At 44.9% G+C, this 22,960-nt stretch overlaps 1 protein-coding gene across 4 annotated transcripts in view; it reads left to right on the top strand.

The window, feature by feature from the left end:
• Positions 1–8,130: 8,130 nt before the first annotated feature.
• Positions 8,131–22,960, top strand: part of vwa1 (von Willebrand factor A domain containing 1) — a 41,546-nt gene continuing 26,716 nt past the window's right edge. For 2 of the 4 annotated variants that reach the window (XM_085967082.1, XM_085967081.1), the window contains exons 1-2: positions 8,131–8,558; positions 18,909–19,472. In XM_085967082.1, coding sequence (XP_085823208.1) covers positions 8,429–8,558; positions 18,909–19,472 — 694 coding nt within the window. In that variant the 5' untranslated portion in view covers positions 8,131–8,428. The remainder of the gene's footprint in view (positions 8,559–18,908; positions 19,473–22,960) is intronic. The other 2 variants (XM_085967080.1, XM_085967083.1) reach the window with 2 other exon arrangements.

Here is a 22,960-nt window from a genome sequence, read left to right as displayed (position 1 = left end):
TGGGCCCATTAGAGGCAGAGACAGGAGAAATTATAATGAGCAATAAGGAAATGGCAGAGACATTTGTATCTGTCTTCACGGTAGAAGACACAAAAAATAATGGGGAACCAAGGGTCTAGAGAGAATGAGGAACTTAAAGAAATCAGTATAAGTAAGGACATAGTACTGGAGAAATTAATGAGACTAAGTGGCAACAAATTCCCTGGACCTGACAACCTGCATCCGAGGGTTTTAAAAGAGGTAGCTGCAGAGATAGTGGATGCACTAGTATTAATCTTCCAGGATTCCCTAGATTCTAGAACAGTCCCCAAGGATTGGAAGGTAGCAAACATAACCTCGCTATTTAAGAAAGGAGGAAGAGAAAAAACAGGGAACTATAGGCCAGTTAGTCTGACATCAGTAGTAGGTAAAATGGTAGAATCTATTATTAGGGACATGGTAACAGGGCACTTAGAAAATCATAATATGATTAGGCAGAGTCAACATGGTTTTATGAAAGGGAAATCGTGTTTGACAAATCTGTTGGAATTTTTTGAAGATGTAACTAGTCGGATGGATAAGGGGGAACCCAGTGGATGTAGTGTATTTGGATTTTCAAAAAGCATTCAACAAGGTGCCACACAAGAGCTTATTACACAAAATTAGGACTCATGGTATTGGGGGTAATATATTAGCATGGATTGAGGATTGGTTAATGGGCAGAAAACAGAGAGTAGGAATAAACGGGACATTTTCAGGTTGGCAGGCAGTAACTAGCGGGGTACCGCAGGGATCAGTGCTGCTACATCAGTGCTTGGGCCTCAGCTATTTACAACCTATATTAATGACTTAGATGAAGGGACTGAGTGTAACGTATCCAAGTTTGCTGATGATACAAGGTTAGGTGGGAAAGTAAGCTGGGAGGAGGACGCAAAGAGGCTGCAGAGAGATATAAACAGGTTGACTGAGTGGGTAAGAACATGACAAATGGAATATAATGTGGGGAAGTGTGAAGTTATCCACTTTGATAGGAAAAACAAAAAAGCTGAATATTTTTTGAATGGTGAGAGACTGGAAAATGTTTGCACTCAGAGGGACCTGGGTGTCCTTGTACATGAATCACAGAAAGTTAACATGCAGGTACAGCAAGCATTTAAGAAAGCAAATGGTATGTTAGCTTTTGTTACAAAGGGATTAGAGTATAAGAGTAAAGGGCCTAGAAATTCATTAAGGCGCTGCCAGCTTTGCGCCCAGTTAACGCCTAAAGAGTGATTTTGCACCAGAAATGAGTTTGCGCAGATATTCAGCGCAGCGGTATTGGCGGCGGTAGCCGTTAGCGCTGCGCCGGCACCGATGACGTCATCGGTGTGCGCAGTGCCCCGGTTCCGCCCCGAACCCGGCCCGATCCCCATATTTAGTTGCGGCCGCCTCCTCCGAAGCGGCCGCAAACAGCGACCAGAAAACAGGGCCATCCTGCTGCCTTAGTGGGGTGCTTTAAAGCGGAAGGTGCGGCCGGCCGCTTTTTCGGCGGCTGCCTGCCTGCACCTCCTTCCCCGGCCTCCTCCACCCCCCCCCCGCGGCATTGCCGGCTGCTTTCCGCGAGCCCGGCACTTCTCCGTGGTGCCGGGCTCATTTGCCGGCACTATCCAGCGGCGATCTCCCCGTTGCAGGCAGCTCCCCCTTAAGAGAAGGAGGAGGCCTGCAGTACCGCAGCCTGCCGCTCCGCAGCGGCTGGCGCAGCGGCACCAAGAGCGCTGATATTCAGTGTCAGCGCCCCAAGCGGAGGCGGGCACACCCTGGTATAGCGCCCGGTTCTGAATTGGGGCGCTAACAATGAATATCTGACGATCGCTATAGGCTTCCCGCCCAGGGCTAACTTTTGGGCGCTAGCCAGCTGGCGGGGCCATAGTGAATTTCTAGGCCAAGAAGTCTTACTACAATCATACAGGGCATTGGTGAGGCCGCACCTGGAGTACTGTATACAGTTCTGGTCTCCTTACCTAAGGAAAGACATGCTTGCCTTAGAGGGAGTGCAGTGAAGGTTCACTAGACTGGTTCCTGGGGTGAGGGGATTGCCCTATGAGGAGAGATTGAGTAGACTAGACCTTTATTCCTTAGATTTTAGAAGAATGAGAGGTGATCTAATTGAAACATATAAAATTCTTAAGGGAGTTGACAGGGTTAATGCTGGGAAAATATTTCCCCTGGCTGGGGAATCTAGAACACGGGGTCACAGTCACAGAATAAGGGGTCGGCCATTTAGGACTGAGATGAGGAGAAATTTCTTTACTCAAAGGGTTGTGAGTCTTTGGAATTCTCTACCCCAGAGAGCTGTGGAGGCTCAGTCGTTGAGCATATTCAAGATAGAAGTCGATAAAATTTTGGGAACTAAGGGATATGGGGATAGTGCGGGAAGGTGGAGTTGAGGTAGAAGATCAGCCATGATCTTGTTGAATGGTGGAGCAGGCTCGAAGGGCCAAATGGCCGACTCCTGCTCCTATTTCTTATGTTCTTAAAATAACAGGAAGTCTGTGACATTTTTAAACACACTGATGCGGATAGAGACTGTAGGATCCACAGATAAATATGCTTTGAAGGTTTCTTTCTGCTGAGCTCCAGTTCATAGTTTTAATTTGTAGTGCAGGTGGTTGATCTCTGAATGAAGCAGGCGGATGCAGCAGATTTAAATATAAATACACTGGATTTAGACCAGGCTTCCTACTCCTCCTTCGTGCAGTTAGTAAAAGTTCAACTTGAAGTGTCTGTCCATGGAAGGACACAGGAAACAGATTTCATTCCACAAGGTCCTTGAATGGAAAACATTTTTTCACTTGTATCCCATTAATAATAGTAGTAAAAGTAATGGGTTTGAAAATGGCCTCTGACTGTTCACATATTTGTCAGCTTATTCATAGGATATGAAACACTCTAATTTACACTGAAGAGATTTCACAAAATAATTTAAATAAAGGAGCCTCCTCATTAAACTCTTCAGTCAGTTCGCACTGCGTGTTCATTGAAGCAAAATCTGGCAGCTTCTTGGTGAGAGCATTGAACAAAGATGGATGGAATCGCTTGGGTTGGAGTTAGCCCAGCTGCTCCAGCAGCTGTATGCTCACTAATACTTTGCCCTCCTACTTGACAAATTTCTGCCGATGTAAGTAACTCTGAAGTGGAACACCTCCTTTCAAATTATCAGATAAAAGTGGGGAGCTGCAAAGAAACAGCAGGATCCAGGTCAACATCAGCACCTGTGCGGACTATTCAGAAGCCAACAGATACATTCTTGATTTTGTGTTTCTTTTTATAAGTTTTTGGTATTCACGGCGTTTTCTAAAAGCTTCATGGTGAGTAGGTCCTGACTGAGACTGAAACTGAGTCAGAACTTTACTTATTTAAGGGACACCCTTCTCCCCTGGAACATTTCCCTCCCGCAAACACCCCCACCCATGCATTCCCCACACACACACTCTTCCCCCACACACACACCCATTCACGTGCACTCTTCCCCCCACCCCCTGCCACCCCCATACTTTTAGTAGCTCACTGCACTCTGGGATGATTCCCATAGATTGGAAACAGGTTAATGTAGTCCACATCTTTAAAAAAGGTGACAAATGGATTTGGGTAACTATATGCCCATTAATTTGACATCAGTAATAGGAAATTTGCTTGAGGGAATCATTAGGGATGCAATATATGATTGCTTGGATAGAGAGGGACATATCAGAGACACCCAACATGGCTTCATAAGGTCATGTCTTACAAATCTGATGTATTTTTTGAAGAAGTCACTAAGATGGTGGATGAGGGAGGCCCAGTAGACATTGTCTACTTAGATTTCCAAAAAGCTTTTGATAGTGTACCGCACAAGAGGCTTCTCTACAAGATTGAAGCCTCTGGTATTAGTGGTAATATAGAGCTGGATTGAGAATTGGCTGGAAGGACGTAGGCAAAAAGTAGTTCTAGATGGATTTGGATCTGTCTGGAAACTGGTCACCAGTGGTGTCCCGCAGGTATCATTGAGACCGTTGCTCTTTACTATTTTTATTAATGATCTAGATGTAGGTGTTGGGGGCACGAGCTGCAAATTTGTAGATGGTACTAAGATCTGTGTGAGTGTTAGGACTGTAGACAATGCTCAATGGCGTTAGGCGGATCTTGATATTTTGGGAGATTAGGCTCATGACGGGCAAATTATGTTTAATTTGGAAAAGTGCAGTGTTATGCATGTAGGCAGGGTGAATGCTCAACATACATACACCCTTCAGGGAAAAGCATTAAAGAAGGTGGAGAAAGAAAGAGCTCTGGACATTCTAGTGCATACATCTCTAAAGGTGCATGAGCAATACTGTGAAGCGATAGTTACAGCGAATGGGGTGTTGGGGTACATTCATAGGACAATTGATTATAAGATGAGGCACACTATTTTGTCCTTGTACAAGACCTTGGTCAGGCCTCACTTGGAATACTGTGTCCAGTTTTGGTCTCCTCACATGGTGGGTGATGTTGAGGCTTTGGAAAGGGTGCAGAGGAGGGCCACTAGACTAATTCCCAGTATAAAGTATCTTAGTTATCAAGGTAGGCTAAAAGAGTTGGGACTCTATACTTTAGGGAAGTATAGACTTAGGGGTGATCTGATTGAGGTTTATAAGGTGATGAAGGGAATAGATTGTATCTCAGTTGAGAGTTTGTTCCAATTAAACAGGTTAGGGAGGACCAGGGATCACAATTTTAAATTGTATAAGGCCAGATCTAGGTTAGATGTCAGGAGGTGGTTCTTTTCCCAGAGAATAGTGGATCTCTGGAACAGGTTGCCGTCTTGTACGGTAGACGCTGCTTTGCTGAATTCCTTCAAGCGAGAGTTGGACCTGTTTCTGGCTGGGCAGACATCACCTCTTTAAAAAGGGAGGTACTGCAGGGAATTCAGGGCCAAAGTGATCTCCTGCACTCGTTTTGATCACCTAGATGGGTTGGAGAGAAATTTCCCAGATTCTTTTCCCAAAATTGGCCTGGGTTTTTTCACCTCTCCCAGGAGATCACATGGTTTTGGGTGGGGTGGAGATATATCTAGTGATACACAAGGTATCGCAAGTGTGTGGGATAGGCTGGATGGACCAGAGGGTCTTTACCTGTCCGTCATTGTTCATGTGTTCATCTGTTCGTATACCCCTCCTAACATCTCCTTTGGCTCAGTGTTCCATTTTTGTCTGATTATGCCTCTGCGAAATGACTTGGGATGTTTTCAAGTTGCTGTAAATTATTTATAAAGTGAAGTCCTTGAAGTCTCCTCTTTTTCAAATGAAATAACTTCCTTAGCCTTTCCTCATAATTTCTTACATCTGAAATAATCTTTGTTGTTCCCTTCTGTATCCTCCCTGAGGCAATAGTATCCTTTGAGAGTGTCCTTGAAGCATCAGGAAGGCGCTGAACACCTCGAGTCTCTTCACCGGGAGCAAGCGGAAGCCAAGCACAGGCAGCGCAAGGAGCGCATGTCAACCCAAGCACCCCACCCACCCGCCCCTTCAACCATCGTCTGCCCCACCTGTGACAGAGACTGTAGGTCCCGCATTGGACTCATCAGTCACCTGCGAACTCATTTTTAATGTGGAAGCAAGTCATCCTCGGTTCCGAGGGACTGCCTAAGAGAAGAAGAAGTATCCTTTCTATGATTATATTCCCAGACTGCACCTAGACCTTCGGATGAAGTTTGGCAAGTATCTTATACAGCAGCAACACAACATCTTTAGATTTGTACTCTCTCCCTCTTCTAATGGAACCCAATATCTGGGTTTTTTTTAACTGCAGTTAAGCTACGTGCTGATGGATTCACAGATTTACCCACTAAAACTCCTAGATCTCTGTCCTGGTCAGCACCCTGTCCCATAGTTCCAGTTAACACACACTGGAATCCCTAGCTCTCTTCCCTGGTCAGCATTCTGTCCCATCTGGTCCCAGGTGCTCAAGCAGGGGTCATCAAGCAGGGCCCTCTCCTCCAAAACAAGGAGATAAAAAGAGACAAATACACATGAGGTCAGTCATGTTTTTCAACTAAAGGCTGCACAATAGGTGTGATTACCAAGCTGGTTAATGGATTAAAAACAGAAAATGCTGGAGATACTCAGCAGGTCAGGCAGCATCTGCGGAGAGAGAAACAGAGTTAACGTTTCAGGTCGATGACCTTTCGTCAGAACTGGAAAAAAGCAGGAAATGGAACAGATTTTTAAGCAAGTGTGGGGGCTGGGAAAGGGGGAGGGGATGAAAGAACAAAAGGGAAGGTCTGTGATAGGATAGAAGGCAGGAGAGGTTAAGAGACATTAAGAGATATTCAAGGCAAAAGGAGATGATAATGGGACAGGTTAAGAAACAAAGGATGGCTCTAGATGAAGTGTAAATTGTGCCGGCAGAGTGGTTAATGGATTTCCTATTGTTTACATTTGTTAGGGAAACAACTTCAAAATCTTGTCATTAGCAATTTAACCATCTTTCATCTCAGTGCCTTTTATAAAACTTGTGTGAATACACTTTGCTTTAAAACACAACCCATAAATGCAACTCATTTAAAAATCTTTTTTGTGGAAAAATTATCAAAAGAAATCCCACACGTAACAAGCACACTGTCGCACTGTTCTATTCCACACAATATAATACTTAGATCTCTCTCAGGATCAGCATGCTGTCTCACTGTTCCATTCAACATACAGCATCAGCCTACGAGGCTAGAAATTGGTTCACACTAGCAGGCCAGCACAAGCTGGACACTGGCAGAACAGGTAGTTGCGAGGTACACCTGATATTGGGCCTTGGACCTCATTTAAACAAGACCAGCAAGCGGCGGACGCATGCTGGGCATCCGCAGGTGGCTTGCGGGTGACTCGACATTGGATTTCAGGCCGATTCCTCTCCGGCAGGGGCCCTCAGGTAGGTCCTGGGAGGGAGGGGATGATCGGAAGTGGGGGGTGATCAGGAGAAGGGATCGGGAGTAGGGGGAAGCGATCGGGAGGGAGGGGGCGATCGGGAGTAGGGGAAAGCGATCGGGAGGGAGGGAGCGATTGGGAGTAAGGAAAATGATCGGGAGGATGGAGGTGATCGGGAGAAGGGGAAGCGATCGGGAGGGAGGGGGCGATCGGAAGTAGGGAAAATGATCAGGAGGGAGGGGGCGATCGGAAGTGCGAGGAAGTGATCGGGAGGGAGAGGACGACCGGGAGAAGGGGAATCAATTGGAAGGGAGGAGCGGTCTTGAGAAGGGGCATCAATCGGGAGGGAGGGGGCGATCGGGAGGGTGCGGGGAAGTGATCGGAAGTCTTCAGCAGTGCAATGGAACCAGGAGCACTCAGGTTTTTGTAACAAATTTACCCTTTTGGTGCCGGCCTCCCAGAGTCCCTTTAAGCAAACAGCTCACTGCTCCATTTAACATACACTATAATCCCTGGATCTCTCTCACACTGTTTATTAACTCAGACTCTTTTGCTCCTTATTTTACACTTATTGCTTTTACATTACACTTAGTACTAGTTCTTTTACACCCCATATTGAGCTGCGCCTGTCCTGGCCAATGTAACTAAATGATCAGAATGTTTCTGAATCTGCATAATCCTGCATTAAAATAATAATTTCTGATAAGAACAACTATTTGATTCAGGCCACACACTACACCGATCTTGGAGAGGAACTTTTAAAAAATTTATTCACGGGATGTGGGCGTTGTTGGCATTTATTGCCCATCCCATCAAGAAGGTGGTGGTGAGCCACCTCCTGGAACTGTTGCAGTCCGTGAGGTGACGGCACTCTCACAGTGAGTATACTTCTTTGTAGCGGTTTGGTAGCTGACTTGCTCGGCCATTTCAGAGGGCAGTTAAGAGTCAACCACATTGCTGTGGGTCTGGAGTCACAGATAGGCCAGACCGGGTAAAGGCGACTTTTACAATGGGTTTTTATGACAATTCGGTAGTTTCACTAGCTTTTTATTCCAGATTGATTAAATTCCCCAGTTGGATCATTAGTCCAGGCCTCTGAATACTAGTCCAGTAACATAACCACTATGCTACCATAAACCCAACTGACTGCTATAAAGGTTGATGGGGTTGTTGAAGGTGTAACTAAGGGCGTTAGGGCCCCTGGAAACCTTGGCTTTCATTTAATACCAACACCAAGTGATGAGATGGTTAAACTTTGGGTTTGTTCAAAGGTTTTTTTTTCTTTTCAGTTAGGCACCTTGCCAGCTTTGTGCTGACGCGGTTTTTCGACGTTCAACGATACACAGAGAGATTTGATCACAGAACTGCCTTTGGTTCAACTTGAACGTTTCCAATCCTCGATCGGGCGCAGGAAGGAATTCGAGAGCCGGGGGGAGCGAGGGATGCAAATTAGAGCCTGTCCCGATTGAAATGTGACTGGGACCTGCTCGGTTAGTCGGCGGCTTTTCCACCTTCGTATTCCTGGGAATAATATGAGCAAAGTCACAGCGGGAGTCTGCAGAGATTCGGGAGCTGCAGCCGCCATGCTCGCACTCCGAGCCATCAGTCTGCAGTCCCTTCTGCGAGTGCTTTGGATTTTCCAGAGCAGGGTCCTGAGCACAGGTGAGGCAGGTCACACACAGGTGGGAGCAGGACCCCGGGGAGATGGGGTGGGTGGGTGGGGGTTCATCTCATTTCATGTCTTGGGTTGAGGAACCAGTCACATTTTAGAATTTGAAGACATTTATCACTAGTAGTGAGAACGTGTTAAGATTTCAGGGAGTCAGAGGAGCGTGTGGGAGGGGCAAGATTGTTATTACATTTTTTTTAAAAACAAAGGTTAGATGTGTTCAGCAAGTTTTTAAAATGTTTTTTTTAAACAAGTCTGATGGGGAGACAGGTGCAAACTGTTGCCCTCGCTACAGACTGGGGCGCTTGAAGCTTGGGACTGAGCCCCGGTGTTGATGCCGGTGTCAGGTCCCTGTTTGGGACTGGTCTTGACGATGTAGAATCACCGCTTGCAACTGGAACCGGAGAGTTTGACCTCTCACCCAGAGAGGCGGGTTATGGAATTTCCCCTCAATGTTTTTTCATGGTGGGAGTTGCAGATTACAGCGGGGGATTAGATTGCACTCGCCCCCGCTGACAGACTGAGCACTGGGCGCTCGACGTACCCTGTTCGGATACTTGGATAATTCAGCCCAACCGCAAAATGGAATTCGAATGAGAATTTGGACTTTAAAATCGGAGTCGGAGTTCTCTGGGACTGGGAGCGCAGAAGCGGGGAATCCCGAAGGAATTTTTACAAAAGTTAAAGCCGCTTCTCTGTCCCAGCTGGGATGGGCACATGCAGTGGGCTCTCTGATACTCTATCCCCCCACCCTCTCCGATTTTCTCTTTCTGATTCGGTGCCTGTCTCTGGTTCCGATGGGGTATGGTGCCAGTTCTGAGAGGCAGGTGGCATCCATCGGGCACTGAGAGAAGCGGGGGGGGGGGTGCCAGCTCTTGACCTGGTCAGTGTTGACCAACACCATCAAACCCACCGCCTGGGGAAAACTCAATGGCAGTGCCTCGAAACTGGTTGACCCTGTAATGGACGTCAAGGGATCGGTTGGTCACAGAACTAAATCCTGCAAACTGAGGCTGCGGGTTGTTTTTGTGTCTGATTATCTTGACTCACGGTGCTGTTCAGTGTGTTTCAATCCTGGTTATTCAGATTGTTTCTTGTCCAATGTTATTTAGCTTACCCTTCTCCTCTCCCACCCGCCCTTGGCCAGGTTAGCTCGTTCTCCCTGGAAGAGAAGAGGATTTGCTTCTTGCTGACTGTGTAACTCAGCGGTTGGTTTTGCTGGGAGCTGTTCGGAAGAAGGCAGTTCCCTGCCTAGATGGGACATGTTCGTGTATTACAGAAGCAGGAATATCTCGAATTCCCTGGCAGTTAGAAGTTGTTGCAGCTGAGTGTGTGGTCCTCCGTGCAGGGTAACTAGTACACGGTAGCTGCATGTCACCTCGGGCTGAGATGTGTGTTACATTGCAGAACCTGGTTAAAATGCTAAGCGACCCTTAGTTGGTGCCCATAGAATCTGAAATACTCGGGCCCCTGTAACTACAATCCTGGCAGCGAGCTCAAACCTCTTATACGAGATTTTCACCAAAGTTTGGGAGTGACTTGGCTCCACACAAGTTTGCCAACTGTGTCTAGGTGATCCATCCCTGTAACACAAAGCCCATGCATTATTGGAATGTACACACACTCCACTGACCTAGTGATCGCAGCCCAGTGAGCAGAGCAACAAAGGCTCATTAATTCAACAGAAACTTCTGTTTACAGTTAAAACTAAAACGGTATCGCAAGCTGGCTACTGATAACCCGCAGTGACCTTTTAATCGGCCGCAGTAACCACCCATTTCCACTCTGTGGACTGTCCCAGTGATACATTTCGGAATTCAAATTCATTGCAGATAACAGTAACTCTTCTTTAAACAATGAGCAGCACTGGGGTTTCCTGGCCATCTGTACAGACCTCACACCTGGACAGAGGCTGTATGTGAGTTGCTGTTCAGGAACGGTTCTGTGGAAGGGAGAAAGCTTCAAACTGAATTACTCTGGTTAGACATCGCAAAAATGAAATACATTAAAGCTTACAGGAGCAGCATGCTACAGACCTCCAGGTCAGTATAAGAAGGGAGGGGCAATGTGCCCCATGAAAAGATAGAAAGGGTAAGTGAGAACAGGAAAGCTATTTTAATGGGATACTTCTATAAAGCAAATATAAACTGGGGAAACATGTGGTTTAGAGTCAGTAGTGGCAAATGTAATGCATAACTGCTTCATGCCCCAGTGTATTAAGGAAACCAAAAGAGGAAATGCTCTGAGGAATGGCCAACAACCTGAAACATTTAACTGTGTTTCTCTCTCCACAGATGCTGCCTGACCTGCTGAGTATTTCCAGCATTTTCTGTTTTTATTTCAGATTTCCAGCATATCCAGTGTTTTGGTTTTGTATTAGAGGAAATGCTCATCTAGACCTGGTATTAGTTAATAACCCAGGCAATGTACAGGACATTGAAGTTGTTGAACCCCTGGTAGAATAGCGAGTACAGAATAATCAAGTTCCAACATGATCTTGAAGTCAAATATACATAGCACAAGGACTCAAGAAGTCATGTGTAACCTTAAAAGGGCTCAATTCAAAGAAATGAGGCAACAACTAAAATAAATATTTTGGGTAGGTTGTTCAACAACACTTCAGTGGCAGTCAAGTGGAACACCTTTAAAGGTATAATGCTGAGCATGAAGGTTAAATACATTCCTAAAATTAACAAGCTCAGTCTAAACAAATATGACCCTAAATAGACTCACAAACAAATTGAAAGCAAAATAAACAGGATAAATAATCTCAACAAATCTCGCACGCAGCAAGGCAAAGAGTTTCACTGCAATGAATATTTAAAAAATGCAAAAACAACAACATTAAAAGGGTGGTCAGAGTTACAAAGAGAAACCTGGATAAACCGCATTGAGGCAGAGACTAAGCACATCAGTAAAAACATATACATTTTCCAGTATTATAACAGTAAGGGGGCAGTCAGAAAAGTGCCTTTGGGTGTTTTTCTACGTTAAAGATGCTAATAGTTGTGGAAAACTGTAAAATATGTAAACAGGCTTGAAACTGAAAATGAACACAAAATAGTAAATATTCTGAATGATTCCTTCCTCAAACTATTCAGACGGGAAAACATAAGCAAAATGTTCTCCCCAAACAGAATTAACTTAAGCAAAATCAATCACTTCAACATAAATAAAATGCAAGTTTTAGACAGGCTAAAAGAACTCAAAACAAATAAGTCCCCAGAGATGGATGGTGTTTATCCCAGAGAGACCTGAAAGAACCATTATGAGGGAGTCACTGGGCATGAGTGAAGTACCAGAAGCTTGTAAACAGGGTAACCTGGTGCCCATATTTAAAAACAGACAGAGGCAACAAGAGACCCATTCCATTCTATATAAAATAATGGGTTGATTATCAGGAGTAAATGTGAGGATTATCTGTACAATAATTTAGTAAACAACAATCATCATGGATTCAGAAGGGAAAGATCCTGCCTGACATATCTCCTCAACTGCTTCGATGAAGTGACGGCCCAAGTGAACTGTGAGAAGTCCTACGTTGACTTCCAAAAGGTATTCGGCAAAATTCCACAAAAAAGACTGTTAGTTAAACTCAGTGTGTTAGTGACTCAGGGTAAACCCTGGGAATGGATAAATAATTGGCTGAAGGGTAGAAAACAATGAGTACTTGTGAACGGAGCTATGTTGGGGTGGGGAAGGGCTAAGTGGGATTCCCCAGAGATTGGTGTTGAGACCGTTGCTATTTCTAATCTATGTAAATGACCTGGATTCAGAAACTGAATGCAAAGTGGTCAAATCTGCAGACCATACCAAACTAAGAGATGCAGCAGATTTGGAGGAGACAGCTCAGAAATTACAGAAAAAGTTGGATAAAATATATTAGTGGGTAGAAAAATGGCAGATGAAATTTAGTGCAGACAAGTGTAAAGTACTACACATACAAAGAAAAAATAAGTAACAGATTTACTCCATAAATGGTATTGCAACAGCTAACGATGAAGCTGAAAGAGACCTAGGATTCTTAGTAGACTCGGCACTCAACGGGGCAATGGTGCAAAATGGGTGATATCGAATTGTACGCAATGCTTGATTTCCATTTCCATTTAAGTCAATAGAAGGGAAAATTGGAACGGTTTAGAATGGGCGGCCAATTCAATATCACTCGTTTTACACAATTGCCCAAAGTTAAATTTATCCCCAACATGTTCAACCAATCCACAACAGCAATCACTAAAGCCAGTAGAATGTTGAGCAACATAGTAAAAACAGTCAAATACAAGTCGACCAAACTGCATAGTGCTTTGGTAGTAGATTGCACCTTGAGTACTGCATCTGATTTTGGTCACTGATACACAAGGGCGACATTCAAGTGCTAGTGGCAGTGCGGAGAAGAGCCACAAGACTGATCCCCAGTGTCAAAGATCTGAGTTTTGAGGCAAGACTGGAGAAATTTGGGCTTGTTAGTATGGAAAGGAGGTGTCTGAGAGGTGGTCACGAAATTAAACAAAACTGAATTTAAATAGAAAGGTCTTCTTGTACTTTGTTACAGAACATAAATCATAGTTTGCAGCCCAGCACATATGCCAAGCTATCCTGGATGCTAAGTTAGTTAAGGGAACAGAAAATGTAAATCTGGAATATTACTTTACATTACATACTGACAGTAGGACAAGGTAACATAGGTCCAAACTAGTAAAAAGTGAATTTAGGACTGATGTCAGGAAATTCTTCTTTATACAAAGATTGATCAACATATAGAACAGATTTCTAGGAAGAGTAGTGGAAAAAAATCTCTGGAATCTTTTAAGAAACAATTGAAAGCTGCAATGAGGGAAGGTTAGGATCTTTCTGGATAGATGAACTAAGATGGGCTGAATGGTCTTCCTCATTTCTATTCCATACTGGTGTGAATATCACAAAATGTGAAGGAACCAGGTTATAAAATCAGATAAAAATATACAGGGAAGACCTTTTAAAAATTGTGATTTAAATAAAAAATTGGAGCAGTCCACAGATTAAAAATGTCACACAGGTGCAGTCGGGGGCATTGAGCTGAGGCATATTATTGGGACAATGTAGAAAGAGCTTCACTCTATATGTAGCCTGTGCTGTACTTGATGTGGGAGTCTTTAATCGGGCAGTGTGAAGGATGCTTTACTCTATAACTAACCTGTGTTATATCTGAACTGGGAGTGTTAGATGGGCAGTGTAGTTGGAGCTTTACTCTGCATCCAACCTGTTCTACACCTGCCCTGGGAGTGCTTGATGCTGACACTGAATATCCAAAATGGGAAGTACTCCATTCCCACAACATTCATCTTGGTGAGAGAAAAAAATACCCCAAAAATTCTTGCAGCGTGCTTTCCAAAACCTAGTGACACTGTGTATTCGACCACATGATTAAGTGCGCGATAATGTTTAGTTTTTATAAATAAATATTTAGTAACAGCTGAAATCGGTGATGTGATGACATTGTCTCACTAACTGGGTGTGCTAAGCTCTGTTACTAATTGTATAAATTGACTTGTATGGCCCTTTATGACTAAGAATGTGGTACTAAACAGATCGCGTGTACTGGGGGTGCCGGTCTTTGATCTGCAGTGTACACAGTAAGACTGTCTCCAGTTGAATGAATCATGTATTATTGTGCATCAGATACAATAGAATCACTTGCTGTGCATTTACACAACTGCTTGGGGCCAAACATAAATGCTTTGTGTGGTTGTTAGTCAGGCTCAGTACCAGCTTGTGTTACCTCAGTCCTGGTTTGTGTGTCCTCACTTGGAATGCCAGACTACAGCAGTTACTCATTGTTCCATATTTCATTTTTATTTCATTAAGTTACAGCTGCGAGTTCTGTATTTCTTTAAGGCCCACTCTGCAAACTATAGCATGATGGCGCAGGTGTGTAGTGCCCAGCAGCGGGAAATACACTGCTAGTTACACAATGCCAGGCTACAATTTAGGGGAATGAGTCAAACTGCAGCCAGCATGTGTGATAATGAACATGGTTGTGGTTGTGGTGGTGGGGTGGGGGGAATCGCAGCAAGAGGAATGACCAGAACGCACACCTCACTCATAATCTCAGCCTCTGTACCAAATCCAGCTATGTTGTATTCTCCCCTTCTGCTTTTAAAGGTGTGTAATCATGCAGGACGGAAGGAACTTGCATTTATATAGTGCCTTTCACAACCTCACGACATCCCAAAATGCTTCACAGCCAATTAAATACCTTTGAACTGCAGTGACTGTTGTAAGCAAACAGGCAACCAATTTATGCACAGGAAGGTCCCACAAACAACAATGAGATAAGTGACCAGATAATCTGTGTTAGCAATGTTGGGTGAGGGATAAAGGTTGGCCAGGACAGTGGGAGAACTCCCCTGCTCTTCTTCGAATAGTGCTCTGGGATCTTTTACGTTCACCTGGAGCCTCGCTTTATAATTTCATCTGAAAGAGTCCCCTCTGACAGTGAAGCACTCCTTCAGTACTGCAGTAAAGTGACAGCCTGTGTTATGTGCTTAAGTCCCTGGAGTGGGCCTTGAAGCCACAACCTTCTGACTCAGAGATGAGAGTCCTACCGCTGAGCCAAGGCTGACGCCAGGAAACTGCGGCTTTTTGAGTTTTGTACACACCCTCTCCGCCCCCACGGTATTGATCACAGGGGAGGACAGTGGGTCTGTTACCTCTGGGACATGAGTTGGAATGCAGTCCAGATGGGACGGGATGATAGTTTTTATCTGGTGTCTGTATCCAATGTGAAATGGGTTTGGGCAGTCTCAACCCAGTTCTTAGCAGACATTAATTGGTATTAAATTGAAAATCCCACTCAATGATACCATAGTATACTTGGTGAGGAAAATACTTTACTCTGCACTGGCAGTGCTTTATGGGTAGTGTCGAGGTACCTTACTGTGAATCTAATCTGTGCCATACCTGGCCTGGGAATGTTTGCTGCTGACACTGGGTTCCCAAAAATGGGAAACAATCCATTTCCTAGCCCTAGTATCCCCTAACTTGAAAAGTAGAAAAACTTACTCAACAAAGAATGTGCGCTACTCCTTTCCATTTTGTCCTTTTGAATCCTAAGCCTCGCCTGATGTTTTGATAGGAATTGATAATGGCAACTGTAGGAAAACTAACAGCAAGCTGTTTACTTCCTCCAATACATCAGTTTACTTCATAAAGATATAAGAAAACCCAGAGCAAGAAAGCCCAGTCAGCCATCAGTCTCCATCATGTTATTTATATTCAGATGTTGCTATTTACTTAAATTCAGCACGCAAAGGGTTAACCACACAACACACATGCTATCTCGGAAAGGGGGATTAGGCCCAATAGCCAGGACTAACAGAATTGTATTTCTCACATACCATATCAGTTTGAGACAATGGGGTTAATTCGTTCAATTCAGAGAGGAAATTGGATGTGTTGTGGGAATGGCTTCATAGAAACATAGAAGATAGGAGCAGGAATAGGCCATTCAGCCCCTCGAGCCTGTTCTGCCACTTAATGAGATCATGGCTGATCATCCAAATTCAGTACCGTCGCCCTGCTTTCTCGCCATATCCCTTGATCCCTTTAACCTTAAGAAATATATCTAACTCCTTCTTGAATATATTTAATGAATTGGCCTCAACTGCCTTGTGTGGTAGAGAATTCCACAGGTTCACCACTCTCAGGGTGAAGAAACTCCTCCTCATCTCTGTCCTAAATGGCTTACCCCTTATCCTTAGACTGTGACCCCTCGTTCTGGACTCTCTCGCCATCGGGAACATGCTTCCTGCATCTAGTCTGTCTAGTCCTGTTAGAATTCCTTGCATTGCGCACAGCAGGGGATCATATCTGAACAGACCATTTAAGTGGGGGGGGGGGGTGAGGTTTCTGATTAGAGGGAGCAGATCTGATTGACAGCTTAACATGCCAGTTCCCAACACAGGGAGCTGGAGGCAGGTCACTGGGCAAGTTCTCGGCTTCCTCTCAAGCTAGAACAAAGGCATTCTGTTCAAGTTTGAATTTGGAAAGTCAGGAAGGCTTTCTTTTTCTGATTAACCCATTCGAAATTAAGGGCGCGATCTTGCCAGCCCTGTGGAGGCGGGACTGCCAGGAAAATGACAGAATTTGGGGGGCGGGTGCCCAACCCACCTCCGTGCCATCTTGCCAGGAGGCGGGTAGCCGACCCGCACCGGGTCCCATCTCCTTGGAGGCGGGAAGGGGATTACAGCCACTTAACTGCCTGTTAACAGGTAGTTACCAGGCAGATAAGAGGATTATCCCCATTTTACCCACTGGCTTCCCGAAGGCTGTGAACCCTGCCAGGGTCACCGAGGCGAGCAGTGGGTCTGCGGGGGTCGGAGGGGTCCAAAAGTGCGCTGTGAAAGTAAATGATGGGTGCAAGTGTGGAGAGGTGAGTATGTGAGGTAAGTGGAAAGTGTTAGAAAAAGTTTACTTACCTTTGTTTCTTCCTGCAGGCTTCAAGAGTTGGGTATGCGGAGAGTCTCGCACCTCCGTGGCAGAGATGACAGATGGCTGTTGCACTCTCCAATGCAACAACCATCTAATTTCTGCTAAAGAAAGAGGTTTGATGAACCTTGAATTCAAGAACTCATCAAACTACAGAGAATGTCAGTGTTTGACAGCTTCACACAATTTTTAACAGATGAAACGTCATACGCTGATGTTCTCTGTAACTGGCTTTCCCTTAATTGGCCTGCTAAGCCTGCTGGGCGGGCTTAACAAGGTCAATCAAGGGAAAATAGCGTGGGTTGGCCACAAGTCGATGGAGGCGGGACATTGACCCGATAAGCAGCAGTCCTGCCTCCCATTGGCAAAATCGCCCTCGAAGAGTCTTGTGGCTAAGATATGAACAAATATGTTTTGTAAGAGAAAGGTTATTACTGGCTAGTTTCAGGGATTGCTAACCAGTAAAATGAATTTCGCCCGTTAATGGGGTAGAGTGGTATCTTTGATATTTTCCACGTCATATGGAGTAACATGAAATAATTTGAATTTCATTGAAAACTGTATTCTGTTTAGTTCTGTATTTTGTATCTTGGTTCACAACTGGCCATGCCACACTAGAATGTTTATCAGGCCGCCTTCGGAAAACTAGGAGAAATGCACATGGAAGCATGTTTACGATCACAGGATAGAGTACACACAATGACAAATCACACTATCATATGACTAGATACTGGGCAGTAAAGGTAAACATAGGATCCGCTTATGGAATTGTCTGGTAACGCTGAACCAATGAGAATATCTAGTGCAACCCAAAATTTATAACACTCCCACTCCACCCAGAACCTGTTATGATTATTCTTTTATTGGACTATCCTCCAAGGCCACCTATTGATCACTTTCATGTTATAGAACTACAAGGTTCCTTCCCCTATCGCCACTGAGAAAGGAAAATCAAGCAGTTTTATTAAAAGTTCTCTAATGGCAATCCTTTCTCAAGAGATATCGATCCGGCTCCTTTTTAAAGGTGTTAATTGACCCCAAATCAACTCAATTCTTCAGGAATCTGGTTCATATCCACTATCCTGTAGGGGAAAAAAGTTTAATTTAATCACTAAGCTAGCTCGAGGCTTGTGAATTTTGTTCTTATGCCACCAGTCCTGCATTCTTGTCCATGTTGTTTGTTTCCATCTCTTCCTCATTTTTCATTATCTTAAAAACCTGAATCATGTTTCCACTCAGTAATTTCTCCAGCAAAGATAAGCTTAGTCATTGAAACTTCCTTTATAACTTAGTCCCCTTAAAGCCTGAAACCATCCCAGTAACTCTTTTCTGAACCCTATCTAATGTATCAATATCCTTTTTGAGGTAGGGTGATCAAAGCTGCAAGTCATACTCCAGAACTGGACTCACTTGATCTCTACAACGTCAGGATAACTTGTCCTGACTTGTAGCCCAACGCTTCTCAGGATCATTCTCACATCTCAACGCATCAATATACGTGTCATTTGCAACATTTGTCAATAGAATCTAGGACTGTGCAAACAGTAAAATGAATCCACAATAAATGCAGAAAATGCTGGAAACACTCAGCAGGTCAGGCAGCATCCGTGCAGAGTGATGGCGCCGATGAAGATGGCTGCCGTCCTTGCGGGCTCCATGCGTACCAGCAGCTAAGTGTCCTTTGCTGCTTGGTGCGCTCGGCTCGTTAAGAAAAAAGCATTTCACTGACTGGATTTCACTTGTTGTATTTGGTTATGTGACAAATAAAATTGAAATTGAGTGAAAAAAAAATTGAGAAACAGAGTTAATGTTTCAGGTCAGTGTACTGTTATGCCTTTATTCTAATTTAATCTGTTGTTTTTCTCCCCTTCCTCCAGGGGCTGAGCACTCTGTAGAGGCTGCAGAGGGAGATCTGCTCTTCTTGATGGACAGTTCTGGCAGTATCGTGCCCTATGAGTTCACCGAATTGAAAGAGTTTGTTGTTGATTTACTGAAGCCATTCACCATAGGCCCCAGTGACGTGCAGATCGGCTTTGTGCACATTAGCGATGACCCAGTGGTGGAGTTTCCATTTAATAAGTACACGTCGGACACGGCTGTACAGTGGGCTCTTCTGAACATGAAGCAGAAACTGGGAGACACCAACACCGGCAAGGCACTGTCTCATGCCAAAGACACCATGTTCACACAGAAAGCAGGTGCCAGACCAGATGTCCCAAAGGTCCTGGTGTGGCTGACGGATGGGGCATCATCAGACGACATATCACAGCCCATCCAGCTCCTCAAGGATCTCGGGGTTACAATTTTCATTGTTAGCACGGGGAGGGGCAATTACATTGAACTGAAGACTGCAGCTAGTGAACCAGCAGAAAGGCACCTGTATTACGTAGATCCCGATGATATGTATGTTATTACTGAGGAGCTGCGTAATGAAATTCTAGGTATGTCCATGTTACAGTCATTATTTCCATACAGTTGTTTTCAGCTGGAGTTAAGGTATGTTCCCCCAATCCCTTTATCTTCACCATCTGTCATTGGGGGGGCGGAACCACCTCTTAGGACTCTGTGTGTGTGTAGCTCTGTGACTGAGGAGGGAGGACGAGCAGCTCCCAGGGCTCTGTGTGTGTAGCTCTGTGACTGAGCTGGGAGGGCGAGCAGCTCCCAGGGCTCTGTATGTGCAGCTGCGTGACTGAGGTGGGAGGGCGAGCAAATCCCAGGGCTCTGTGTGTGCAGCTCTGCAACAAAGGGCCAAGGAGACCAGGTCCCAGGCGTCTAGTGCTAGATGCTGGTTGGTGGATGGGGATGACCTGCATGTTTTGCACATTTCTCTATCAATGACGGTTCTTGTATTGAAGGTTGTGTTATCGTTTAAAATATCTGATACAAAGTGTGAGCAAGACTTCTTAAACTGTTCAACAGGCTACTGATGTACTTTTGGGCAGTTTTTGTACAGGCCTGTGTCTGGAACAGCTGCTCAGACTGGGCGCTGGGATTATTTATCCATGCTTCAGTAAATGTAGAATCTACTGGCGGACACACTATTGAATGGTGGGTTAATGAGGAGCTAATACTTGTTTAAAGCATTAATTGAAGTCGTTTATTTAGTGCTGAATTATTCATATCTTTAGGTCATTACATCATTAATCAGGTGATTGTACCTCTTAGTAAAACGATACACGAGCCAATCTTTTTATGATAACATATCCCACTAAAGTATTCAAAGAAACAAAAGTATTTAAAATAACTATATAGGGAAATATTTCTGTGCAAAGTTGCAGGAATATCCTAATCAAATAGTTCTGCCACCATCTGAATTAGTGAGGAATGCTCTCTCTGTAACCTGTGTTGTTTTGTATAATTCACCATTACAGTATCAGCCAATTTAAATGTTACATCACAACACAAAATGTTATCAAATCCCTTCATTTAGTGTCAATAGGAAGGCTCCTTTAGAGGGAGAGGGAACAGGTCAACATAAAGAGATGAGGAGGAGCGGGGCCAGGTTAGCAGGAGGAGCAAAGGGGAAAAATGCAGATAATGATTCTTGTTTATTACTGGTCCTGGTACAGCCGATGTTCTGTGTGATATAGAAAAACGGAGCAGGGACTGTTTTTAAAGTACAAACAGGAGCTGGCAGTCAGTCTTTGAGCAAATAGCCTGCACAGAACTCACTATCCTGAGCTGGACACTTCACAGGCTGATTCACCCTAGCTTCCTTGGGGCGTTATATAGAGGATGATTATGGTGACCTTTACCATAATAGTTCTTGCAAATTTCAAGTCCCAGATTCTCAGTGATAGGCCCAGAGTTTTGTGGTTCTTGTGATCTGCTGTTGTGGTTCTTGTGATCTGCTGTTGGATTAAGTGTCCCCTGTTCTGGGCCGTTAAATGAGTATGGAGTTGGAACTGTGCGACTGCCTGCTTTTAAAAAATTAATTGTTGAGATCTGGGCGTCGCTGGCAAGGCCAGCATTTATTATCCATTTCTAGTTGCCCTTGAGAAGGTGGTGGTTAGCCACCTTCTTGAACCGCTGCAGTCTGTGTGGCGAAGGTACTCCCACAGTGCTGTTAGGTAAGGAGTTCCAGGAATTTGACCCAGCGACGATGAAGGAATGATTATATGTGTCCAAGTCAGGATGGTGTGTGACTTGGAGGGGAACCTACAGGTGATGGTGTTCCCATGTGCCGGCTGCCCTTGTCCTTCTAGGTGGTTTGGGTGGTGCTGTCGAAGAAGCCTTGGCGAGTTGCTCCAGTGTATCCTGTAGATAGTATGCACTGCAGCTATGGTGTACCGGTGGTGAAGGGAGTGGATGGTTTAGGTGGTGGATGGGCAGACAATCAAGCGGGCTGCTTTGTCCTGGATGGTGTCAAACTTCTTGAGTGTTGTTGGAGCTGCACTCATCCAAGCAAGTGGAGAGTATTCCATCACACTCCTGACTTGTGCCTTGTAGGTGGTGGATAGGGTTTAGGGAGTCAGTAGGTGAGCCATTTGCCACAGCATTCCCAGCCTCTCACCTGCTCTAGTAGACATGGCATTTATATGGCTGGCTCAGTTGAGTTTCTGGTCAATGGTGACCCTCAGGATGTTGATGGTGGAGGATTTGGCGATGTTATTGAGATAGACTCTTGATCAACATTCCCTCTTATTTTTGTTTTGGTGTGCAGTCCCTTTAACTGGCTGTGCAGCCCATTCAAATTTTCATGTATGCGCGGTTTCTCTCATATAAAGGCCAGTGAGCGGCCTGCGCGGGACCTCCAGACCGCTGCATAGCTGCGCAGCTTAGCGGGAACGTTGCTCATGATATGTGCTGCGTTAGCTGATCTCAGTGGGGATAGTGATGAGAGGCCTACAATTGGCATTAATGTCCATGGGCTAGGGAAATAAAATCAGACTTGGTTTATGCTCCTGCTACTCAGCGACTACTGCTGGAACGTGCACACTGTCAAGTGAAGACAGAATCATATTCAGCAGTGACTACTATAATCGTTAAATAGCCTGCTGACACCTTAGAGCAGGGGTGGGCAATTATTTGGGCTGGAGGGTCACTTAACAAGTTTTGGTGAGCTGTTGCGGGCTGCACACCAATGTTCCCCCGAAGGTGTGCAGCCGTGCGGTCACGGACCAATCCTACGCAGGCCACTTACCAGCTCCTGCCGCTGGAAAAGATACTGCGTGTGCAGTATTGTTAAGTGGTCCTCCAGCCCAAACAATTGGCCACCCCTGAGCAAGAGCTTTTCAAACCAACCAGCTACATTTGCAGTGTCTTTGAAAACATACAAGGGCTACATGTTTGACTGTGCAGCTGGCCGTTTGTCAGGTTATTTCAAGTACCCCATGCAGGTATCCATTGTTCCTTATTATGCTATCTGATTTCAAGGCTACCTCTGTATGAGGCTATTCTCGAAATGATTCAGTGTGCAAAACCCTTTATCAGCCCCTGGCACAGTCTAGACTCAACAGAAGTTCCAATTAGCATGAACACTGACCCAGCGAGCAGAAATAAATCCACATCACAGTCCCCCAGCTACAGCAAGGTTGACATGAAGAGCCCTCCATTACAACAGAAACAATATTGACCACAAAAATATGGGCAGACTAAACACTCTGCTCTATAAGCAATGAGGGCATGCGCAGTATCTATAATCGCATGTCACTACCTGGAGTCCTTGTGCTCCGGGATCCATTCCTGTGTCTAAGATGACGATGAGAACATAAGAAACAGCAGCAGGAGTCGGCCAATCAGCCCCTTGAGCCTGCTCCGCCATTCAATAAGATCATGGCTGATCCAATCTTGTCCTCAACTCCACTTTCCCGCTCTCTCCCCAAACCCCATGACTCCCCGTAGTTCAAATGTCTGTCAATCTCCGCCTTGAATATATTCAATGACTCCGCCTCCACAGCTCTCTGGGGCAGAGAATTCCAAAGATTCA

Source organism: Somniosus microcephalus, chromosome 25 (assembly GCF_052327205.1).
Source record: "Somniosus microcephalus isolate GS21.2 chromosome 25, FLI_Smic_1.0, whole genome shotgun sequence".
Classification (NCBI taxonomy): domain Eukaryota; kingdom Metazoa; phylum Chordata; class Chondrichthyes; order Squaliformes; family Somniosidae; genus Somniosus; species Somniosus microcephalus.
The sequence above is the reverse complement of the archived record's forward strand: the minus strand, read 5'-3'. Positions and strand labels throughout refer to the sequence as shown.